General features: G+C 37.5%; 1 protein-coding gene across 1 annotated transcript; it reads right to left on the bottom strand.

Annotated features, from left to right (window-relative positions):
* Window positions 1-5,153: 5,153 nt before the first annotated feature.
* LOC127639147 (wnt inhibitory factor 1-like) lies at window positions 5,154-22,178 on the bottom strand. The gene is made up of 10 exons (XM_052121020.1): window positions 21,954-22,178; window positions 21,661-21,800; window positions 18,967-19,075; window positions 17,929-18,069; window positions 15,554-15,649; window positions 11,113-11,208; window positions 10,217-10,312; window positions 7,852-7,947; window positions 7,008-7,103; window positions 5,154-6,610 (listed from the first exon to the last, which is right to left on the bottom strand). Exons 1-10 carry the CDS (start codon window positions 22,093-22,095, stop codon window positions 6,480-6,482), a joined length of 1,143 nt encoding a protein of 380 aa, XP_051976980.1. The 5' UTR covers window positions 22,096-22,178; the 3' UTR covers window positions 5,154-6,479.
* Window positions 22,179-22,884: the final 706 nt, after the last annotated feature.

Below are 22,884 nucleotides of genomic sequence, written 5' to 3'. Positions count from 1 at the left end.
AACATTTTATTTATTTGGAATGATGTGCATTATTTAATCATCTAAAAAAAAAAAAAAGCCCACAAACCTGTATTAAGAAAACATGATCACGGGAAGTCGGCATGTTGTTTCCGAATATTCCAGAACCCAGTGGCGGTCTGTGAGGAAACGTTTTTGGGGAGGCAAATATATAAAACAATATTGGTTGATTAAACCAATACAAGATTACAAGAGGATTTATGCAGATTAACAGGTATGTATATTAAGCAACCGTATTTATGTTTAATTGTTGATTTTATGTTTATTTTTAATACAATATAGAGGAGGTTCTGCCTCTTTTGCCTCATCTGACAGACCGCCACTGCCGCTTTACAACTCGCTTTTGCTGCCCCTCTATGAACATTTCCCCCTGAGCTCACATGTGCCCTTTCAAAAACACTTCCCACTTTGGCAACTGGGGGCAGTGCTTAAATTTTCGATAAGTAAAGACCAACTTTTGCTCAAGAAAAGTCAACCTACTATTTCCTAATTTACTGTAAGTTCAAGCTGATGAAGATTTTTAAATCCAGAAAGCCAAGCTTCAATAAAGTCAGTCACCATTAAAGTGCACCTCGTCTCACTTTGAAAAATAAGGTACATGGCAGAATATTGTTAGTGTCCTGTATTTTTTTTATCTCTTTTCTATAAATCCAGTTCATTGAGCTTCTTTGCCTTTTCCCTGTTTTTTAAAACCCAGAACATTTGTGACAGAGCAATTTGTGTTTACCACCCATTAAACTTGCGCCCATCCCCTTTAACCACACTGCAGTGTTCTCGTTCTTCTCTACCTGTAAGCCTACTGTATTTTCCAGTGGGGTGATTATGTATGAGGAGCAGAGCAGATCTAAAGCTCTTGGCTCAGACAGCCCATTCTCCTGCTCACCCTTTGTTGTGCTGCTTTCATTGCTTCTCTTTTGCTGGGACAATGAAGAGAACCTTTCGCCACAGTGGGCATAATGTGCTTGTTGCTTTTGTTAGTTCTGTCTTTCTTCTTCGCACCACAGGGGAATTTTACTGGCTGGCACAGATACACTCACACTACCCCACTGAATGTCTTCTCCTGCCTCTGCCAGCCCAGGGCCCTCAAAATTTCCTTCATGCTTTGATTAGGCTATATGCATAGATGCATAGACTGTCATTTGGCAGTCAACTTCACTCATGTGAAGCTCTATGATATCTATTCCAGGTATGTCAATCACTCATTAAACTAGATTTTGATATATTCTGAAGAAAATGTGAGTGGTGATTACCTGTGAAAAAGTCACCGCTCTGTGCAGTTGGTACCGAGTTCTGATTTTACATGTTTACTTGTGGTTGCCAGGATGTTCTGGGTAGTTTCTAAGTTGTTACTAGGTGGTTGTTTTCTGGCCAAAGTCAAAAGAGGCCAGCTCCCAGTCTAAATTATATTCTGGTCCATAACTGTATATGGATCAGATCCCTCTATTGGTGTAAGCCTATAGGAGTTTTCCATTCATTTTATGGTCCTTCAGGTGCAAAACACAAGTCTGATTGCTTAGAAAAGTTGTAGCACAACACTCCTCAACAAACTGCAAGATTTGACTGATCATTCATGTCCATAGCCCAAACGGTGGAGGTGCAGTTACATGCAAAATTTTAATATTTATGGTTGGGTGTTTATTCACATCACAAGCCCTAATGATGAGCAGTAGTAACAGATGCTTTCCTTAGAAAACAACACTGAATATTTGTGGTTGGTATCATAGTATTTGCGAGGACAACATACTGTATGTTCCTTTTTATTTGCCCTCCATGAGGCCTTGCTTGCGCTCCAGCATGTTTATAGAGTGAATCGTTTAATGTGAAGATTCTCAGAAGAGCTATTATATTACCTGTAATTGAGCGACATTGCAATTTATTCTCAATACAGCAAATCCTTCTGATGTTCTCACTTCAGCACCCACAAGCAGATTTAAATGGAGCTTACCTGTTTCTACACAGACTGCACCTGCTTCATGCAAGTTACCAGATGTTGGAGGAAAACAAAACCTTCACGAAATGAAGTCTGTTGCCATGTTTTCAAAAATCAAAAGATTTTATTGGATAGGAACAAATCAAGAATTACAAGAGCCAGTTTTCATATGGATTGGGAGTATGCATTGGTCAACGTTGATATGGATAAAGCTTTAAGTCAGCATGAAAATTTTACTTCTGCAATGTCATTTTTCAAAGAAAAAGTGGATGGGATTTGATTGTATCCTCCAGGAATGGATTGGATTGTGAAAGGTTGTATATATACAGTATTCTATAACAGGTAGTTAGAGGTGTTGGCTTGAAAAATAAGGGCTCAGTCGGTGACATCATTATCATGGAAAACTTTTTCAGAGGTGGAGCAAGTTGTTGCATGTTGTATTTTGGTGAAGATTATCAAGACAGAACCTGCTTCATGCAAGTTACCAGATACCAGGATTCCACATAGTGTTTTTGTTATTGTTTTATTTCTCCCATGATAGGTGTCCAGACAGGGCAACTTTGTGTGGCTCCCATGGCCATGGGAGGGCGATCACAGTGGGATGTGTAATAAGCGCCCCACTGGGTGTTTATTTTCACCTCTCCTATCTGGCCACCACACCAGCTTCCTCTGGACTGGGATGGGAAGCACGGACAATTAAGCAGCACCCCCCATAGCCAAGCCAAGTTTAATTGGTGTAATGTGTGAATGATCCAGAGGCTTTCACATGGAAATCGAGACTCAGCTGAACCATCGTTCCTTTTTACTAGGCTGGATTGAGTCACACTTCGTTTTGAACTGTCAATGTTACACATTACATGTTATTAATATGAATTACTGTGAAATAACAATAATAATGTGCAAATCAGCTCCTCAAAATTATTACAGGGCAAGTACACTGCAAAAATCATTTTCTTCCTAACAAGATACTTGTACCTAAGAAATAAAATGACAAAAGAAATGAAGTCTTGTTATCAGGGAAGATAAAATTAAGTGTGATTTATGCTTGAAAGAAGACAATCATCATTTTATTTTTTCTTACCCATTGGCAAATAGTTTATTTCACTCAATACATTTTGTTCGATTTCTCTGAAAACAATATTAAAGGTCAATATGCATCTCAAGTAAATCTATATTGATTAAAGGATGTTTGTTTTTCAGATTATTTTGTATTATTATTATTATTGCAGCATAGGTATTTTCCAGATCTTATTTATGTAAATACACAGTAACATGAATACTAAACAATAAAGTTTTATGCTGACTCAAACTCAAACATGCTACTATCTTATCCTTTTTAACCCAACCTTGAAAACCAAAGGATAGCCATTTCCAAAGTTTGCTTTTTGAGAACATTGTTCAAATAAGGAATCAAAAGCAAGCCAGAATAGTGGTGATCCAACATCAGGCTTTATAGATTTGGTGACTAGATGTTAACATTCCAGTTGCATGACATGGTCTTTTACTGAAACCAGCATCTTACAATTTGTTACATTGATGGAGATGATTGAAATTAAACTAATGTCTGCCACAGCTTACAGAAGAGGAGGAGGGCGTGGCCGGGCCATGAGGACACACGCCCAGCCCTGAATTGTTCTAATCAGCCGGGAGGGGGATAAAAACAAGCCGGAGATGCCAGTTCGAGAGAGAGAGAGAGAGAGAGAGAGAGAGACATATGCGGCCGCTGTGTGTGTGTGTGTGTCTGTGTGTTTAAGTTGATTTATGTCATTAAAACTTTCGTTGTATTCTCAGCTGATTCCTGCCTCCTCCTTGTCCATCCTTACCCGTTACAGTGGTGCCGAAACCCGGGAAGGAGGAGGGATGCGCTGTTTTAGAGTCCTCGCTGCTGCTGTCCACCAGGGGAGGAGCTGTGGCCGTCCACCAGGGGACGGAGGAGTCGCTGCCAGCCGCCGGGTGTCGAAGGATCCACTGCCGTCCGCCAGGAGGGGAAGGAGCCGTTCCATCTGCCAGGGGTCGGAGGACTCGCTACAGTCCGCCAGGGGAGGAGGAGTGGCTGAGGACTAGGCAATGGCATGTCTGGGGACTGGTGAGCAAGTTGTTCTCTCACTATCCTCTCTCTCTCTCTCTCTCTCTCTCTACACCTCACACTTTCCCTCTCCCCTCTCCCTCTCTCTTCTCTCCCAGGGCTCCAGAGAATGCGGGGAAGACCTGCCGGCAGAAGGACGGCCAGAATGGCAACACCTCCCCTCCAAGAAGGGAGGGAAGGGGAGTATAAACACGCTGGAGGTTTCCTCTGCCTGAGTTGGGTGGTGGAGGAGTTTGACGAGGAGAAGGGTGTGGCCGGACCGTGAGGATGCACACCCGGTCCTGAATTGTTCTAATCTGCTGGGAGGGGGATAAAGACAAGCCGGAGGCACCAGTTCGAGAGAGAGAGAGAGAGAGAGAGAGAGAGAGAGAGAGACATGTGGCAGCTGTGTGTGAGTGTGTCTGTGCAGTTTAAGTTTATTTAAGTTGATTTATGTCATTAAAAGTTTTGTTGACTGCTCAGCCGGTTCCCGCCTTCTCCTCGCCCATCCTTTCTCGTTACACAGGGTTTACAAACGTTAACTAATGGCTTTCCATGACTGTTCCAATTGTTCTGGATATTGATCATTTTTTAAAGATTATTTTGTAGTGATTTCACTCACAAGGAGTAGTTTCCAACCAATGAAATATTTTAAAGGTGGGGATGACTCAAAACGTTCACTGTAGACATTTTCATGATTTTTCCATGTCTTTTTAAGATTTTATCAGGCATGGAATTCCCTGATATTTGCCAGGTTTTCCATGACCATTAGAACCCTGATCTTATAAGTTTGTAGTTTTGCCTTTTCATTAGTTTTTTCACTTCGTCATTTTTTGGTAGTGAATATGTATGCAGGCATATTGTTTTCTGGTGCAAAATATTGGTTTTCCACAAGAAACTTACTCTCTTGCCAACCTACTTCGAGTAAGACAAACCACAGTTTAGCCAACCCTGGATTCTACAGAAGCCACAAAAACGGCCTGTAAAACCTGGCATGCTCTATTTAAATTTGTAATCCTCCCTTAAATGTTCAGAACCCTGTGGAAAAAATGATGGAATTTCACCAGGCTAAAGAAAGATCACATTCTATAAGTACTTACTGATGTATATAGGCAGGGAGTCAAGTTGTGGTACTTTGCCAACAATATTTTTTATTATGGAAACTATTAAATGATTATACATTTTATTAAGTTTTAGTCCCATCCAACAAATAGTGGTTGTCTGGAGTTTGCTTTCATATTCAGTTTTTGAAAAGCCTTTAGCTTTCATAGATTGAAAACTTAATATGGACAAACTCAGTGAGGACACAATGGAACATTTTATTTGTATAACACATGGATAAAAAAATTATGATTTTGTTTGTGTGTGTGTGTCATGTGTATGATGTTACAAGCAGCTTATGTGCATTGTTATATCTACAGTATACAGTATATAATCTATATATATTTAAATTGTACAAAGCATGAACAGAATACATATTCAGGAAAGTTGTTATACAACTACTTGTTCCAGATATATCTCAAGTTACTAAATAATTGTGTTTTTACAATGTTAGTGACTATAGTATACACTGCATAATATTTATTTAATCAGTACTTTTCACTTGTTTTCCTATAAAAATATCAAAATATTTACCCCACTGACAAATTTATTTTTATTCTTTATGCTTAAAAGAATAAAAACTATTTGTCAACGTGATAAGAAAAATCTTTCAAGATATATACTCTCAAAACAATTATTATTATGTTTCATCTGTTTCCCTACAATGAAAGTGAATGGTGACTGAGGCTGTCATTCTGCTTAACATCTCCTTTTGTGTTCCACAGGGGGAAAAAAGTAAAAAAAGTAATTTTGGTTTGGAACAACATGAACAGAATTTTCATTTTTGGGTGAACTATTCTTTTAAGGATGCATACTTTTTTTTTTAGCTGGAAAAAAAGACAAAATGTCTGATTAAGGAAAACATTTTTGCTGAGTAGGAAATGACAACAGCATGTTTACAAAATAATCAGGTACATAAAATAAATCTTCAACACAAGCCAAACACAGCAATTACCATCCATAGCTGGATCCTCACACGAAAGTTCTTTTGCTGTAATGAAAAATTCACCCAGTGATTCACCCCCACATCTGAAGCTAAACCACAGGGCAACTCACAAACATCTCAGACGTTCACCACACTAGACAAACAACCCCGTGATTTACTCCCTACATAGCTGATGCAGGCCAGAAGCTCAATGAAGCACAACTGTGGGAGATATTATATCAAAGGAACTAGTATGGTAAAATAAGACACTGTGACTGTACTACAAAAACAAGTCTTGCTCTGAGAAAGCAGCAGTCCGGCTTGGGATGGTCCCGTTGGCACTGATGGGGATTGGAAGAGGAGGATAAAAGATCTGTTTCAAGAAAGGCGGTGTTGAAAGAGAGGGGATGGCCAGACACCATTGGTCAAAATGTGGAAGTTTAAACAGCATAGTTGGTGTCAGAGGGCTGACTGGATTCAGGGGCTTCCTTGGTGTCCTTTACTGCTGCAGGCTGTGACTTGTGCTTGGAACCTGAGACCCGCTGACTGTTGGAGGTTCCACCACGAAATCCTGGGGGAACAGTAGGGATTCAGAAGTGTGATACACAGTGCATGACAAGCGTTATAGTTGACAACTGATTCCTTATTGACAGTGAGGGCTGTCTGTTTTATTTTTATTAATCTTAGTTTGAATGGTGCAATTGTGGTATATTTAAAACATTTAAAAAACACTGAAAAAGTTCTTGGTCCTTGTCCGAAATCCGAAAGTGCAGATTATTGCTTTGATTGGCCTGTACTGATGATTGGCTGATTTATATGTGCATCTCAAATGAACACTTAATGCCACAGTTCTTTGAGTAGATGTAAACATTTCCCCTCACGCTTTATTATTACTCTTGCTCTAATCCATTTCCAGGTGACAATTAGCAAATGGGCTATGGGAAAGGGGTTCTGAGATCTTGTCTTACTCTTATTGCAATGACGTCCATGCCAACCGTCCCTGCACTGGCACCTGTTGGGCTCTACACAGGTCCCGTGTGCTCCACAGCTGGGCTCGCAGACAGCTGCACATGCACACATGTAAACACATACACATTCAGCCATACACAGAGACACGCTGTTTAGTCTTGGAATCTTATCATGTGCTGTAAAGCAAGCCTGGAGCCTCAGTGGAAATTTGAGGGCTCAATCAAGCACTGATAGTTCCTTTTTACAGTGTGTGTACTTTGCAAAAAGCAAAGTGGACAAAAGTGATGCTTATGGAACATACTGTATGCTTTTAATCATATTTGTCTACAGTTGTTTTGGCAAGTCTGGCGTATGTAGAGGGTGCCAAAAATGTATTTGGACCTTAAGCCGCACTAAAAAATGTCTGAATGTCATTGCAGTAGATAGAAAATTATCTGGAAACAAATTATGCAATTTTTTTTTCCGGAAACAAACTTCACCTTCCACTTTTGCTATGACTTTTAACCAGTTGGTCCCGAGGTAATTTAAAGTGGATGCTTGAAGTCTTTCCTTCAAGTTCACACAGTCCAAGTAGATTAACTGCAGGTGTAGTTTACCATATTACTGTAACTATGAATATGTTCCACAAAGAAAACATCCAAATACTTTCTGTCTTTATTTTGAACAATATATGTAGAAAAATCTTTTTGTGAGATGTTTTGATTAATATTTCCTTAAGAAGATGTCACTTGGTTTGGTATTTTGTTATGAAGATATTTCTTCATTTTTACTCTTGCTGAAGTGTCCACATACTGTATTTGGTGCCACTGTAACTATAGAGAGGAGAAACAGAGATAATCTCACCTTTGGAGCACAGATCACCATGGTAACCTTTACTGCACTTGCATTTGTTCCTCCCCATGCATTTGCCTCCATTTCTGCAAGACTGCCGACATTTACCTGCAGACGATGCAAAACATGCAAAACAGCCCACCAACTTAATATACTGCAAAAAGAGAATGCTCTTTCTTCTTTTAACCTTTATGCATGGACTGATAAATTGTAAATACCTGTAATGCATTATAAGGAGCCATTCACACAGGATGCGCTCTTGTGTTCAAAAACAGTGGAGCACAGTAGAATGGAATGGTGCCTCAAGACACAATCCTAAAAGTTTAACTTATTTTAACTACAGTGTTATTTGTTCCAGCAGCCAAAAGTGTCCGTCTAGCGCAAGTTTACATAAAAAGTAATGATAAAAAAATAAACTGTGCCCAACGGATCCAGGAATGCATTTTGTGTGAAATGTCCCAATGTCAGTTTGGATAAAGACGTCTGCCAAATGCATAAATGAAAATGTCTTAAGGGAATAATTCCTTTCCATTGGGCCTCATTCACGAAACATGAACAGTATGACTTGCTGTATTGTCTATAAAGTCATCCTTGGGGAAAAAATGTAAATATATATATATATATATTTTTTTTTGTTGTTGTTGTTGTTGTTAGTCAGCGCAAGAATAGATTTAAGGAAATTTTTACTATGAAATTTGATCTATTTGATGAATAATGCCCAATGATTCTACCTTGCATATGTGCGAATAATTTTCTCAAGTGAAGCATGTTTTGAATTGACTTCATTTGGAAGATTTAATATGTTTTAAAATGCATACATTTCGCTATATTTACGCCTTTCATCCACACTAGAACAGTGTTTTCTCCCACTGAAAACTGAGACTAAACACACTCCATAGCAACATTCTTTAGAAAATGAGAAAGTTAGGAATTAAAAAAAATAAATAAACAGAGGTTTGAAACAGATTAGTGTGGACAAGGTCTAAGTAAGACAAGTTGATAAGTACTTCTATTTTTTTCCCCCAATGGGTGTATGGAGCTTAAATGCAGGCAGAGGATATAAAAGCAGTCAAAGCTAACGGAAATCTAACGGCTTTGGAAAACAATGGCAGTGGTATGGGTGGGCTACAGATCCCGTTACCCCTGCATTTGTTATAAAGATCAAGTGAATTCACTGGGCTCTTTGTTCCTTGACAAATCAATGAAATCCATACCCATGAAATAGACAAAGAGGGGGACATCTAAATAACATGACCTTAATGGGACCCCGGAAGTTAATGTCACATCCGGTTTTGATAGTAATTATGAGTCTTCTTGTGAATTAGAGTGCAACAACTGGCTAAAGGCTGTTAATATGTTACTGAGATGTTACTTCAATGTTTTTCTGTTCTGTTTCTTTACAGATGGCATAAATTTGGGGTGGGACTGTCTGTTTGTCCGACCAATGTCAGATGAGGTGGAGTGCTCAGGAAACCTGTTTAAATCATTCTTGTGTCAAAATGCTTACCTTGAATGCACTGTAAGCCACTTTGTATAACAGCAGGTGCCATAATGCAATACAAGTTAATGCTGTGTATGAGAAAATATTTGGAAAAGAAGTAGACAGGCATATTTTATCTAATCTGAAACTTAACCTTCCGTTAAATTGTACAATGAAAGAAGAATAAGCCAGACAATAATTCCCTTTTTTAAAAAGAAACATGCACAATTAACCACCGCAGTGCTTTTGAGTTCATGTGAGCTTATGAGGTGGACATCAGTGATTATGGTAACACCTGCATTACATCCTGTTTGCTCATGTAGGTGCCGGCCCATTTAACACTGATGTGAGAACACGCTTCACTTTGGATGTTTGTTTGGAAAACTGCTCTGAGGCCAATTTGTGGCACTGAGCCTATTTCAACAAAAGAACAACTACCCAGCCTGTTGCTTTATAGAGATCGCCAGTTAATACTCTGTATTTACTACTTATTCAGTAGTTTTCTTCAGAAATGTTTTAAAGAGATTGCAGTCTATTCAGTTCTAGCCAATTCAATATTTTACAGCTGAGCATGACTGTATACAAGGGCTGTCGCTGGTGATGTAAAAGGTGGTAATGATTCTATGGGCCCAAATGTCCAGGGGGCCACACAACAAATTCTAAACTATATTTTTTAATTTGCAATGTACAGACAGGGGGCCCACGAATATAACAAATTTATAATCACTAAAGAAATGTCCATGACATTTTAAGATTTCATTAATTTCCATGACTTTTCCAAGTATTATTCCCCGATATTTGGAAGGTTTTCCAAGACTGTGGGAAACTTGTGGCTTGTTACTGGCAGATTTTGGAGTTGTTATTGCGGATATTGTCGCAACGTGACATTAAACTCACTCAGCTCACAGTGGCTGCCCTCAAAGCCAGCAGCACAAATGCATTTCCCAGGATGGAAACACGTTCCTCCGTTTAAACAGGTGGTGGTGCAGTTAGCTGTTAACACAACAGAGGCAAGAAATTGAATGCATCAAATATATAAAATATCGTGCTGGTTATATAAATAATACAGTAAGTAAATATTACAAGAAATAAGACATAATAGCATTGCACAACATGATTAATTTTTTTTCAGAGGAGCAAATTAAAATAATATCGTAGGTTCAATACAAGTTAAGCTCAAAAGTGAGCATTTGTGGCATAATGTTGAATACCAAAAAAATCTATTTTGACTCCTTTTTTTGTCCCTTCTTTTCTTTAAAAAAAAAAAAAGCAAAATTCGAAGTTACAGTGAGGCAGTTACAATGGAAGTGAATGGGGCCACATTTTGGAGGGTGTAATGGCAGAAATATGAAGCTTATAAAATTATAAAAGCACTTACATTAATTCTTCTGTTAAAACTTGTGTTATTTGAGCTGTGAAGTTGTTTGAATTGTCGTTTTTAAAGTAATTTTAGGGTTTGATGACATTGCATCGTCATGGCAACAAAGATGTAAAATTGGCTATAACTTTACACAGTAAAGGTTAGTAAGTGATTTTTATCACAATAAAATCATGTTTACAAGCATATTGTTTATGTCTTGAGGCTATACTTTTAACTTGTAAAAATTGGCCCCCATTCACATCCATTGTAAGTGCCTCACTCAAAAGGAAGGGCAAATCAAAATACATTTTTGTGGTAATAAATATTTTGCCACAAATGTTTGAGCTTAACTTGTATTGAACCCAGAATATTTCATTAATTCAGCAGTGATTTATGTGTTTAAGAACTGGGGCCTTGCGATACAAAAACCAACCTTTCTCACAGCTGGGTCCATGGTAGCCAGGAGGACATATACATACATCTGGACTCATACACAGACCACCATTCAGACATCTAGCGGAGCACAGCGCTAAAAGGTTGGAAAAATGCATTTCAGTCATCTTTACCTCTTATTTCTTTTCTTTCTGCAAGCATTTGATTTCATGTTATGCTATATCTAATTACCTTTGCATGCACTTTGATGTTTAGTAGCTCAGCTTAAATGATAAGCTGCAAATTATTACTAAAGATTCTGAAAACTAATATTTCACAACAACTTGGCACGATGGCAAGTTTCCAACACTTTTTAACCAATACATTTCCATGGCCTTTTCAGTCATTTGTGATTACTAGATAAGGATTTTAAAACTAATTTTAATTCATGCAAATTCAAAAAGGAATAATTTACACCAATTTAAATACCAGTTTATTGAAAAGAAACTAATTGATAATGATTCACTTGGTCTTGCAAGCAAGTTTTACATTACAAAAGAACAATAAATGAAATATTTTGCAGAGCATAAATAAAAAAACTGTAAATTCAATATTGAAATGTCCATGACTTTTTCATTACTTTTTAAATCAAATGCATTTTTAAACCCCCTGATATTTCAAAGTTTTCCATGACCATGAAAACTATATTAATGAAAGAAATGTACAAAACTTCAATGTAGTTCAACCTATACCTAGACTGGTGGGCAAACATTTGGAATGTTGTATAGGTTTTGCTGATTTGGAAGGAAATTGGTACTTTAATTCACCAAAGTGGCATTCAACTGATCACAAATATAATCATGACATTACTGATGTAAAAAACATCATCATCACTATTTGAAAAAAGTCATTTTTTATCAAATCTAGACAGCCGTCACTCCAACACCTTATCCTTGAGTAATCATGCTAAATTGCTAATTTGGTACTAGAAAATCTTTTGCCATTATATTAAACACAGCTGAAAGCTATTTAGTTCATTAAATTAAGCTTAACATTGTCTTTGTGTTTGTTTTTGATTTGCCACAGTATGCAATAGACTGGCATGTCTTAAGGTCAATATTAGGTAAAAATGGCAAAAAAGAAACAGCTTTCTCTAGAAACTCATCAGTCAATCATTAATTTGAGGTATGAAGGCTATACAATGTTCGACGTTGTCAAAAACTGAAGATTTCATACAAAGGTGTGCACTACAGTCTTCAAAGTCAAAGGACAACTGGCTCTAACAAGGACAGAAAGAGATGTGGAACTAAACAAGAGGATAAGAACATCAGAGTCTCTAGTTTGAGAAATAGATGCCTCACATGTCCTCCTCAGCTGACGGCTTCATTGAATTCTACCCGCTCAACACCAGTTTCATGTACAACAGTAAAGAGAAGACTCAGGGGTGCAGGACTTATGGGAAGATTTGCAAAGAAAAAGACACTTTTGCAACAGAAAAAGAAAAGATTAGCGTGGGCAAAGAAACAGACATTGGACAACAGATACTTGGAAAAGAGTGTTATGGATCTTAACTCCATTGAGCTTTTGTGGGATCAGCTACACTGTAAGGTGCGTAAGAAGTGCCCGACAAGACATCTATCACAAGTTCTACAGGAAGCGCGGGGTGAAATGTCATCTGAGTATCTGGACAAACTGACAGCTAGAATGCCAAAGATCTGCAAAACTGCCAATGCTGCAACACTGAAGTCAAATTATTATAGAAATGTTCACGTTATTAATGTCCTGACTATACATTTGTGATCAGCTGAATGTCACTTTGGTGAATAAAAGTACCAATTTCTTTCCATTAGAGCAAAATCTGTAAATTATTCCAAAGTTCTGCCAGCCAGTTTATACACTCACCTAAAGGATTATTAGGAACACCATACTAATACTGTGTTTGACCCCCTTTCGCCTTCAGAACTGCCTTACTTCTACGTGGCATTGATTCAACAAGGTGCTGAAAGCATTCTTTAGAAATGTTGGCCCATATTGATAGGATAGCATCTTGCAGTTGATGGAGATTTGTGGGATGCACATCCAGGGCACGAAGCTCCCGTTCCACCACATCCCAAAGATGCTCTATTGGGTTGAGATCTGGTGACTGTGGGGGCCATTTTAGTACAGTGAACTCATTGTCATGTTCAAGAAACCAATTTGAAATGATTCGAGCTTTGTGACATGGTGCATTATCCTGCTGGAAGTAGCCATCAGAGGATGGGTACATGGTGGCCATAAAGGGATGGACATGGTCAGAAACAATGCTCAGGTAGGCCGTGGCATTTAAACGATGCCCAATTGGCACTAAGGAAATTGGCAATAAGAAAACATCCCCCACACCATTACACCACCACCACCAGCCTGCACAGTGGTAACAAGGCATGATGGATCCATGTTCTCATTCTGTTTACGCCAAATTCTGACTCTACCATCTGAATGTCTCAACAGAAATCGAGACTCATCAGACCAGGCAACATTTTTCCAGTCTTCAACTGTCCAATTGTGGTGAGCTCTTGCAAATTGTAGCCTCTTTTTCCTATTTGTAGTGGAGATGAGTGGTACCCGGTGGGGTCTTCTGCTGTTGTAGCCCATCCGCCTCTTGTGCGTGTTGTGGCTTCACAAATGCTTTGCTGCATACCTCGGTTGTAACTAGTGGTTATTTCAGGCAAAGTTGCTCTTCTATCAGCTTGAATCAGTCGGCCCATTCTCCTCTGACCTCTAGCATCAACAAGGCATTTTCAGCCCACAGGACTGCCGCATACTGGATGTTTTTCCTTTTCACACCATTCTTTGTAAACCCTAGAAATGGTTGTGCGTGAAAATCCCAGTAACTGAGCAGATTGTGAAATACTCAGACCGCCCGTCTGGCACCAACAACCATGCCACGCTCAAAATTGCTTAAATCACCTTTCTTTCCCATTCTGACATTCAGTTTGGTGTTCAGGAGATTGTCTTGACCAGGACCACACCCCTAAATGCATTGAAGCAACTGCCATGTGAGTGGTTGATTAGATAATTGCATTAATGAGAAATTGAACAGGTGTTCCTAATAATCCTTTAGGTGAGTGTATATTTAAGTTCTACTTTTACCATAAAATAAAATTCATTTTTATGCTGTTGCTATTGTAGATGAAAGCACAGTTTGGGATTAAAGTTTTCTTGATATGCGAAGCACAAAATGTTGTGGTTTTGGCAGCAATGATGGCAAAAACATACCAGCCAAAAGCTGTGTAGGATAAAAGGTGTTTCGTGGAAGTGGTTTAAGTTCAAACACAGCAGAGCAACAATGAGGATATTGAAAACATTTTTAGCATCCAATGGAGGTCTTTTTTTGAAAACCACTCTTTAAAGTTGTAAATAGATGGAAAACACATGTTTGTGCCTCCCAACCTGCTGGGTAATTAATTTTTTTTTTTTTTCAGACAAGAAAACTTCCAGAATACAAACACTATTCCCTCTAAACTAGAACATAGCAGGCTTTACCACGCTTTGTAATTTGCACAAGGCATTTTGGGAAGTAATGACCTTAGGTTGGGTATAATCATCTTCATAATAAACTACATACACTCATTTGTTTCCAAAGGAAGCTTGTCTTTCAGAGAAACGTCTGTCATGCCTAACACACTTCCACTGAAAACCGCACTCTTTGTTTTTTAATGAATCTACTTGTAGTGGAGACTTTACTACAAGGTTCTACATGCTCACATCACTTGTTAATGGTTTTGCATTGTTGAGATCTTTTGAGATACTTTGGAAATGTATCAAGGGAGACCAAACTATCTGTAAAGTATATTCCAAATTCTGTAGGTTAGTACAAATTTTATACATGCAAATTAGTCACATTCACAATGCTATAAAGCCCCTAAACATTTTAAATAAATTGCACTGTCAGATGTTTAAAGGATCTTAACGCAGCTCCAAGGCATACAGAAAGTTTGCATGGGAACAGACAGAAATTAATTAAAGAGAGAAAGTATTCACAGATAACCTTGCCCCCGAAGCTTCGGTATAATTTAAGATTACAAGTGAATAACAACTTCAATTTACATTTACATTTACATTTATTCATTTGGCAGATGCTTTTATCCAAAGCGACTTACAAAAGAGGAAGAACATCAGCGAATCATCTTAGGGAGACAGTGGTACAAAAAGTGCCATATTACAAAGTTTCACTATCATCATATTTCTGTCTATACCAGGCACAAAACAATCATATTGCTTCAGACGACTTGGATTATAGCATACAAGTTGAATGGACTACATTTATGGTGCTTATATGGTGATTTTTTTTTGTAGCTTTCAGCCCCTGCTTAATATTTTTCAAAACTTTCAACTTTTGTTAACTGCAAGAATAACTGCAAACTGATTCAGAGCAACATGAGAATGGTAAATAATTACTGAATTTAAATTTTTGGATTAACTTTTTCCTTTTTTGTGTAGTGGTTATTTATAAATGTAGTTACCTTTCTCACAGTGCACGCCATAAAAACCATCCTGACACTCGCAGACTTGCCTCTCATTGCAGTAGCCTCCATTGCGACAACCACCAGGACACGTCGCTTCAGAGAGAGAGAGGGAAGAAAACAGATCGGACAAAGATGATGAGAACTCTTCATTTCTTTTTTCATCTTCACCAAACTTTCCAGAACTTCCTTCCTATACCACTTCAAGGACAAGTTGAAAAAATGCCAGTGAATTCAATAACAACATTTCCTTCAAAAGAACTTGCACCAGTAGATAAAAAAAGAGAAAAAATAAACTCAAAGGCATTGAGGTGAAACCACAATGTCAACAACTCAGTCAAACACAATACGGCTACATACAGCGTAGCAGATATGGAGTAACATGAGCGAGTGATTTTTCATTGTAATTCACATACTGTTTTTGAAAGACATGTAATTTTGTCTCATGCAAGGCTCATTCAGTGGAGGAAGTTCTCGGAGGAACTTTCAGAAATGATTGTCAATCTATATCAACAGTGGGACCAAGACAATTCACAGTTATTCACGGGGATACCCTGTAGTGACCTGTTCCGAATAGCAGCCCTCATTATAACAAAACAGACTTGTTATTAACTTGTCTATAAACTGAAAATATTGTCTGGGGTTGTATTGTCTAATATTGTCTTTTTTGACATGAACAAAGAAATATTACAGTTGGAATGAGCTTCCGACCTCCATACAATCTGCTGTATGAACTCAGCATTCAAGCGGCAGCTAAAAACACATCTGTTCCATGAGCAATTAAGCAATCCACACTAAATGAAATTACTATTTAACCATTAAAAATGCCTTGTATATCTCCTTCTTCTGCGCTAGCATCTTTAATACTCCAGCCACTATAAGAACTTGGCAGTGTGATGCTGCAGATATTGTTGACTTTTGTATGACAAATTGTTTGTAATGTTCCTCATTTGTAAATCGCTTTGGATAAAAGCATCTGCTAAATGACTAAGTGTAAATGTAGTAACACTGTGAACCTTACCCCTAACCCTAACAAAGCCCTAATAGAAGAACAGGGAGCCCTGCAACAGATGGCATGGCCCTCACAGAGCCCCCCTCTGAACATCGTGTCAGTCTTTAATTACTTTTTCTGTTTACTGAATTAAATCTATTTATGTCATAATTTTTTTAAGAAATCCTCACTTTGAAAGTTTTTCACAAGTGCCTAATACTTTTGCACGGTACTGTATACAACTTTATATTTTTAGAATGTTTTATTATATGTTGAAATGAACGTGAACAAAAATTAATAAATATTGTAAAAGTCTTTTTAAAAGTATTGTTTATTGTTAGTTCATGTTAATGCTAATGTATTAAACTAATTTTGACAAATGGAATGTTTAAAATTAGTAAACATCCGTCACCGATTCTTGAGTATTTTAAGGTGTAAGCAAATTTTGCAGTAATGACCATGTTACATTTATTTGTACAAAATTTGATTTTCTTACTTTCATTGAAGCACACAAGTTGCTCTTTGGAACATGCTTAAATCATGCTGGATAACATGAATCATGCCAGCTTGAGTGCATGCTGTTCTTAACATTTTTATGTTAATAATATAATTTGCATTGATGTTTTGGACTCTATTGTAGCAAGCACAACATTTTGTCCTACTTTTTTTAAAAACAGTCCCAAATTAGCCCATCTTAGAGGGTAAACTTGAATCTTCGTACCTATATTAGCTCCATCTTGTCATCATTTTATCCCGTGGGTAAATTTCAAGCAGCCAGACATGTTTTAAAAAACAACTTGTGATCACTAGTCATTAAACCTTCCTCCCTTTGGGGTGGCGTCACACAGATAGGCCATTTGATCTGTGAAGTCTACACGCCGAATGGAGAGGGGTGGTGAAGGGTGTGTAGCGGAATGCAACACCATGAGGTTAGTTTGTGAGAGAAGGGGTGTAGGGGGATCAGAGAAAAACATAACATGCTCATTCTAAAGGGCTGCAGCTGGCAGAATTCACATGACCTCATAAGCCAGCGATGGCTTTTGGCAGGGGCGGACTGGCCATTGGGAGAACCGGGATATGCTGAAGGGGGCCTTGATATGCATCTACCAACCCCCGCCACTGCCACTCCATGCTTAACAACATTTGGGCCAGTTTTAATTTCAAATCCAGGGCCGATTTCTCTTCCAAGTCCGCCCCTGGCTTTGGGGGTGAGGTTGAGAGTCACCCATACCATGGTCTATCATTCTCTCTCTCACACACGTTTTACCTACTCCGCATGGTTCAAAAGAGAGAGGGGGAAAAACATAATAATTTGTACTTCCCAATGAAACAACAATCACAAATGAAATCTCTTTAAGGTTGGACGTCAAAGATAGAAACTGACCTCTTTGGCAGGTCTTGAAGAAGATGGCGTTGTGTGGAGTCCTAAGTATGATGTTTCCACCAGCATCCATCACCAGGATGGTCACCTCAAATGCTGCGACACCATCCTGGTCACCCCGACATGGGAAGCTCACCTGGACCACTGAATATAGAAGACTGCTTTGGTAAAATTTCCTTGAGATAAGCAGCCCAGCTCTTATCTGTGTTAGACCAGATCTGTCTAGGGTTGCAATGACCCCAAAAATATGTGATTTTAAAGGAATAGTTCACACAAAAATGAAAATTCCCTGTATGACTTTCTTTCTTCCGTGGAACACAAAAGGAGAGAATGTTTTCCTAAGTAACCATTCATATTCATTACAACTTTTTTCCATACAAAAAAAGGTGAGTCATGACTGAGATTAAAATATTCTACACTCAAAAAAAAAAAAAAACTCTTTGGCTTCAATCATGGACATCAGTTTCACATGTTTAAAATTTGTTTTCTTGAATTAAAATTACCATGTAATCTCAACATAAATACTTCAAGCAATCTAACAGAATTGCATGCTAACATTAAAACATTAAAACATTAAACACTACAAGTCTCCCCCTTTACATTTATCTCACATTAAGACGCATTACACATCACAATTTTGTTCCACTATTGAGTGCCATGGGGGGAATAAGAAAACCCCTGCCCAGTATCAGTTAAACAAACTGTTGTTCAAAAACAAATAGATTATGCAAGCTATAACTCAATGTAACTATTTTAAGTTTACTTAGTAACATTTTTTTATTAATATGAACAAAGGAGGATTCAGTAAACAGACAACAGGGAAAGTTTTTTTTTTTCTCAAGAGTGCTTAACATCTCCCTTTGTGTTCCACGTAGGAAAGAAAGCCATATGGGTTAAGAACAACATGAGGGTGAGTGATAGATGATGACATTTTTTATTTTTATCTATAATTATGCATTACTTCTACAAAAGAACCATAGTGTTAAGGGGTGAAATTAAACCCATAACATTAGTGAATTAAATGTACAAATAAAAGCGCACCAGAGGCTTTGTGTGGCACTGAGCCTAAGAGAGGAATGTTGACAGTGGGGTCATCCATAATGTCCTTATCCATTGAACGCAAAGTCTGAAACTCATAGAAAAACTCTGCCTGAGGAAAAAAAGAGCAAATCAGTAAACTTCCACTACCATTCACTTTTATTAACTTTTTAAAATGTAAAAAGTTTGAAAAAATTAATTTGAGTGTAGACTCCCATGAGGTGGGATATTTGGGGCAATGACAGAAAGGAGAGGTTGCATGTGATTATGCAGCATATAGGATAGGAGCACATACATCTGTAAAGAGTAAAAGGTTTCCTGTTAGCCTTACATTTGCAAGGTGATCAGTTTCCTCTAAAAGAACTGCAGCTTCCTTTTCTAATGACCTCAGCCATTTGGGAATTACACACTTGTGAGGACAACCATGATGGCAAGGCCAAACACACAACAAAAAAACTGTCCGAAAAGGAGATGTAAGCCAGGGAGATGGCACTTTTTAACCTCCTTTTTTTTCTTTTTAGATTTCTGAGTGTAAAAGCAAGGCAGCGTTTGATGAAGGGAAAAGTACACAAGCTGTGTGGAGGGCTTAGCTAATCCTGCAGCTGAATGGTAATAACCAACACAGATAACTCTTGCCGCCAGCCTTTTATGCTGGAGACCTTTGTTCTAAAGCCTTGGCGGCTGTCTTTGAAGTGAGGACTAACAGGGCCCAGGACGGAGTGGGCCCTCTCTTTTTCCTCTGTATCCCTCCCCTTGCTCTTTTAATTTCTCTCTCTTGCTCCTCTTTCGTTTTGTCAACATGCCATTAATCGATTATGACCCCGGTGTACATAAATGCTCATAGATCGTTGCCCTGGTGTGCATAGATCATCTACAAGAAAAGATTCCTGTTCATTCCACACACACAAAAATATCTATATATATATACGTATATATATATGTTTTTTTAACATTATAAATGTACATTTAGATATTCATTAACAAGTATTGAATGTTGATTGTGAATTCAAGAGACTTTAATAGATTTATGGCCTCATTTACCTGCATTATCGTTCTGATTTCGATTAGCGGTGTAATATTTGTTAGCACTTTATTTTACACAGTAGAAGGGAAGTTTGCATGTTGGCACATCAGATTAGAACCAAAGACATAAGAACCCTTACATTACATGAACTGAACTAATGTTATCACAAAACATATTCAACTTTCATAATCAACACAATATATTCATATACATTTTTGTGAACTTATTTCTACATTTGATATGGCTTTTTTGGAACATGTTAGAGATGTAAAAAAACTTAATAATTTAATAATATAAAGAACTTTGACATTGCAACAACTTTTTACAAGTCAATCAGATATTCAAAAATATAATATAATATAATATAATATTTAAAGATATTAAGAAGGTGTGTGCCATGATTTTGTGAAAAGGGTAAATGGGAAAAACGGTTTGCCACTGTTTCTGCCAAAACCATAACGAATAATGAAGCGAATCAACAAGCAATAACAACGCAACAAAGTATCTCGTTTGGAAGGCTGCGTCCTCCGGAGGTCGCATATGTCTGCCGTCATCGAGGCAGTCAGTTAAATTTTTTATTTGTTTAAATTTTTTTTATTTTTTTATTATTGGGAATGCAAAAAAGGTTAACAATGTATAAATGTATGTGCATATACATAAAAGGCATTGACAATAGATAAAACAAATAAAAATAAGAAAAAGACCAAAATTACAAAATTCAACGAGACATGATGACGAATGCGGCCGACAAATGCGACCTGCGGAGGACGCAGCCTTCCAAACGAGCACAGCCAAAGTTCCAAATAGAACTTTCCCCTTTACAATAAAGCGCGGGTTCTGGCATGCGCTTATTTTCAGTGTACAGATGTTTAGCACATGCGTCAGGAAGCGCGTTCACGCGGTGGTCTCGAGCTGATCCGTGGTACGCAGCTTTACAACACCAAGCTGCAAAATACCACAAGAAATTAGAAATAACATTTGTCAAAAGAGAACAAACTGAACCGTGAGGGTTATTAGGTCAAGTTTTGACGCAAATTCGTTTTACACAATCAAAAGTCCGTTTTTTGATCAACTATCGGGCGACATTCGAGGAACATGTGCTGTTGCAGATCATTTGGAGTTGTTGAATAAATTCTAAATGTATTTTCCCGTATTTATTTCAACGTTATCTACCGGATTATGAAAAATGTTCACGATCATATATCGACCATGATAATCAAGATGTGATACCGATATTGGTTATTGTTACCCATTAAACACAGAAATTCCCCTTAACGTTAGTGTAGCCTATGGTGCAGTTGGGTTATTTTCTAACGTTCTAGAAACGTTATTTTTAGGGTTTAAGTGTTATATATTTATATGTTTATTTCATCAATTCATTATTTTTAATATTTTCATTTTTTTCCATAAACGTTGCAAAGAGATGATAGACAACAATGACTGACAGTGCTGTATCCTGCAGCATTTTTTTTTTAATTTTTAAGTTTCATTGAGACAGTGCAGTCTATCAGTATTTTAATTATTTTATTTTCATTAGAATGAGTTAATAACATGACATTATACAGGTAGTCAAAGCATTCATTGAAATATCCCTTGTTATCACCAGCAAATAGCAAGCAAGCTCTAGAACACAAAACTTGCATCTTGCAGAATTAAGTTGTACAGTAGCCTACCTGATCAGTGGCTTGCCAGGTGAAGTTCACGTGGTGGATATTGACAGGTATTGCTGGCATCCGCTGCTGTGCTTTCCTGAAGTCGTGTGTGAATGGGGCCATTTTCCCGTCTGAGACTATTATAATATCTTCCTCAAAACCTGTTGGATAAAACATTGAGCATTTACATTCCTCTCAAAGTTTCTAAAGAACTTTGATTGAAAATATTCTGAAATGTGATCGTTTAGAATGTGGCTCTAATAACGTTTCAGTGTCATTGATCCATTTGTGTATATGACACTAAATACTATTACCAATTAATATTCTTGCTTGATTGGCATCGATCCACATGTACATGTTTCCTTGCTCTGTGGTAGCTTCGATTATCAGACCCACTAAAAGTAAAATAATGCACGTTTTATGGTGCAATTGAACAGAAGGCGTCCTGAAAGCCATCCTTCGGTTTATCAGAGTAAAATGTCCGGCTAGCTGGGTCTCCTCTCTTGTTCAAATCCCGTGCACTAAATGTGTCTCAAGTGAGTCTGGAATTGACAGAATGATTCGTGCGGACTGGTCTGCGAGCTACTTGTACACAGCAGGATTTGCAGTTCCCATATCTCGCCACGAGGTGGCAGAATATAACAAAAAGGCGCCCTTTATTTATGATTTCAGATTCTATATTTTTAAATGTTAAAAATTAATAGCCTAATTGAATGCTTCCTTTCATCCGTTTGAATATATTTTTCTAAATAAATTGATTTTGATTGATATCCAAATGGTAAGACAACAATATAATTATTTGACTTAAGTGTAACATTTGTATTATCATTACATATTTGTTTAAAAATGATTTAATATGCACTCTCAATTATCATTCAGTGAAACTGATCATTAATTAACAAAAGCGAATGTCTAATACTATAAAGTGAACCTTGATTTACACATTTAGTTGGCAAAGTCTAAGACCATTTTTTAAAAATAAATAATAATTAATTAATTAATTTTCTGCTTAGCTGGTAATAAATAGTTGATTTTACACCGAAGGCTCCCTTTTTTTTATCATATTTATTTGCGTTTACTTATACATATAAAAATAAAGCATGAATGCAATTGTATAGAGGTTGAAAAATATAAAATATCAATGATAAAGTATCAAGGGTATAATATAAAATAAATACATTTGACATAAATGCAACTTTTGAGAAAAGACATAGAAGTTCATTTTTACTATTTCTACAAATATAT

This window comes from Xyrauchen texanus, chromosome 47 (genome assembly GCF_025860055.1).
Source record: "Xyrauchen texanus isolate HMW12.3.18 chromosome 47, RBS_HiC_50CHRs, whole genome shotgun sequence".
Taxonomy (NCBI): domain Eukaryota; kingdom Metazoa; phylum Chordata; class Actinopteri; order Cypriniformes; family Catostomidae; genus Xyrauchen; species Xyrauchen texanus.
The sequence above is the reverse complement of the archived record's forward strand: the minus strand, read 5'-3'. Positions and strand labels throughout refer to the sequence as shown.

Excerpts from the sequence above, each read along its gene's own strand:
- LOC127639147 (XM_052121020.1), bottom strand. The coding sequence starts at position 22,095 with ATGGCTTTCAGGACGCCTTCTGTTCAATTGCACCATAAAACGTGCATT. Across the intron at positions 18,070-18,966 it reads AGTGCCACACAAAGCCTCTG|TGGTCCAGGTGAGCTTCCCA; the intron begins GTGCGCTTTTAT and ends TTCTATATTCAG. Across the intron at positions 7,104-7,851 it reads TGGTGATCTGTGCTCCAAAG|CTGTCTGCGAGCCCAGCTGT; the intron begins GTGAGATTATCT and ends GTGCATGTGCAG.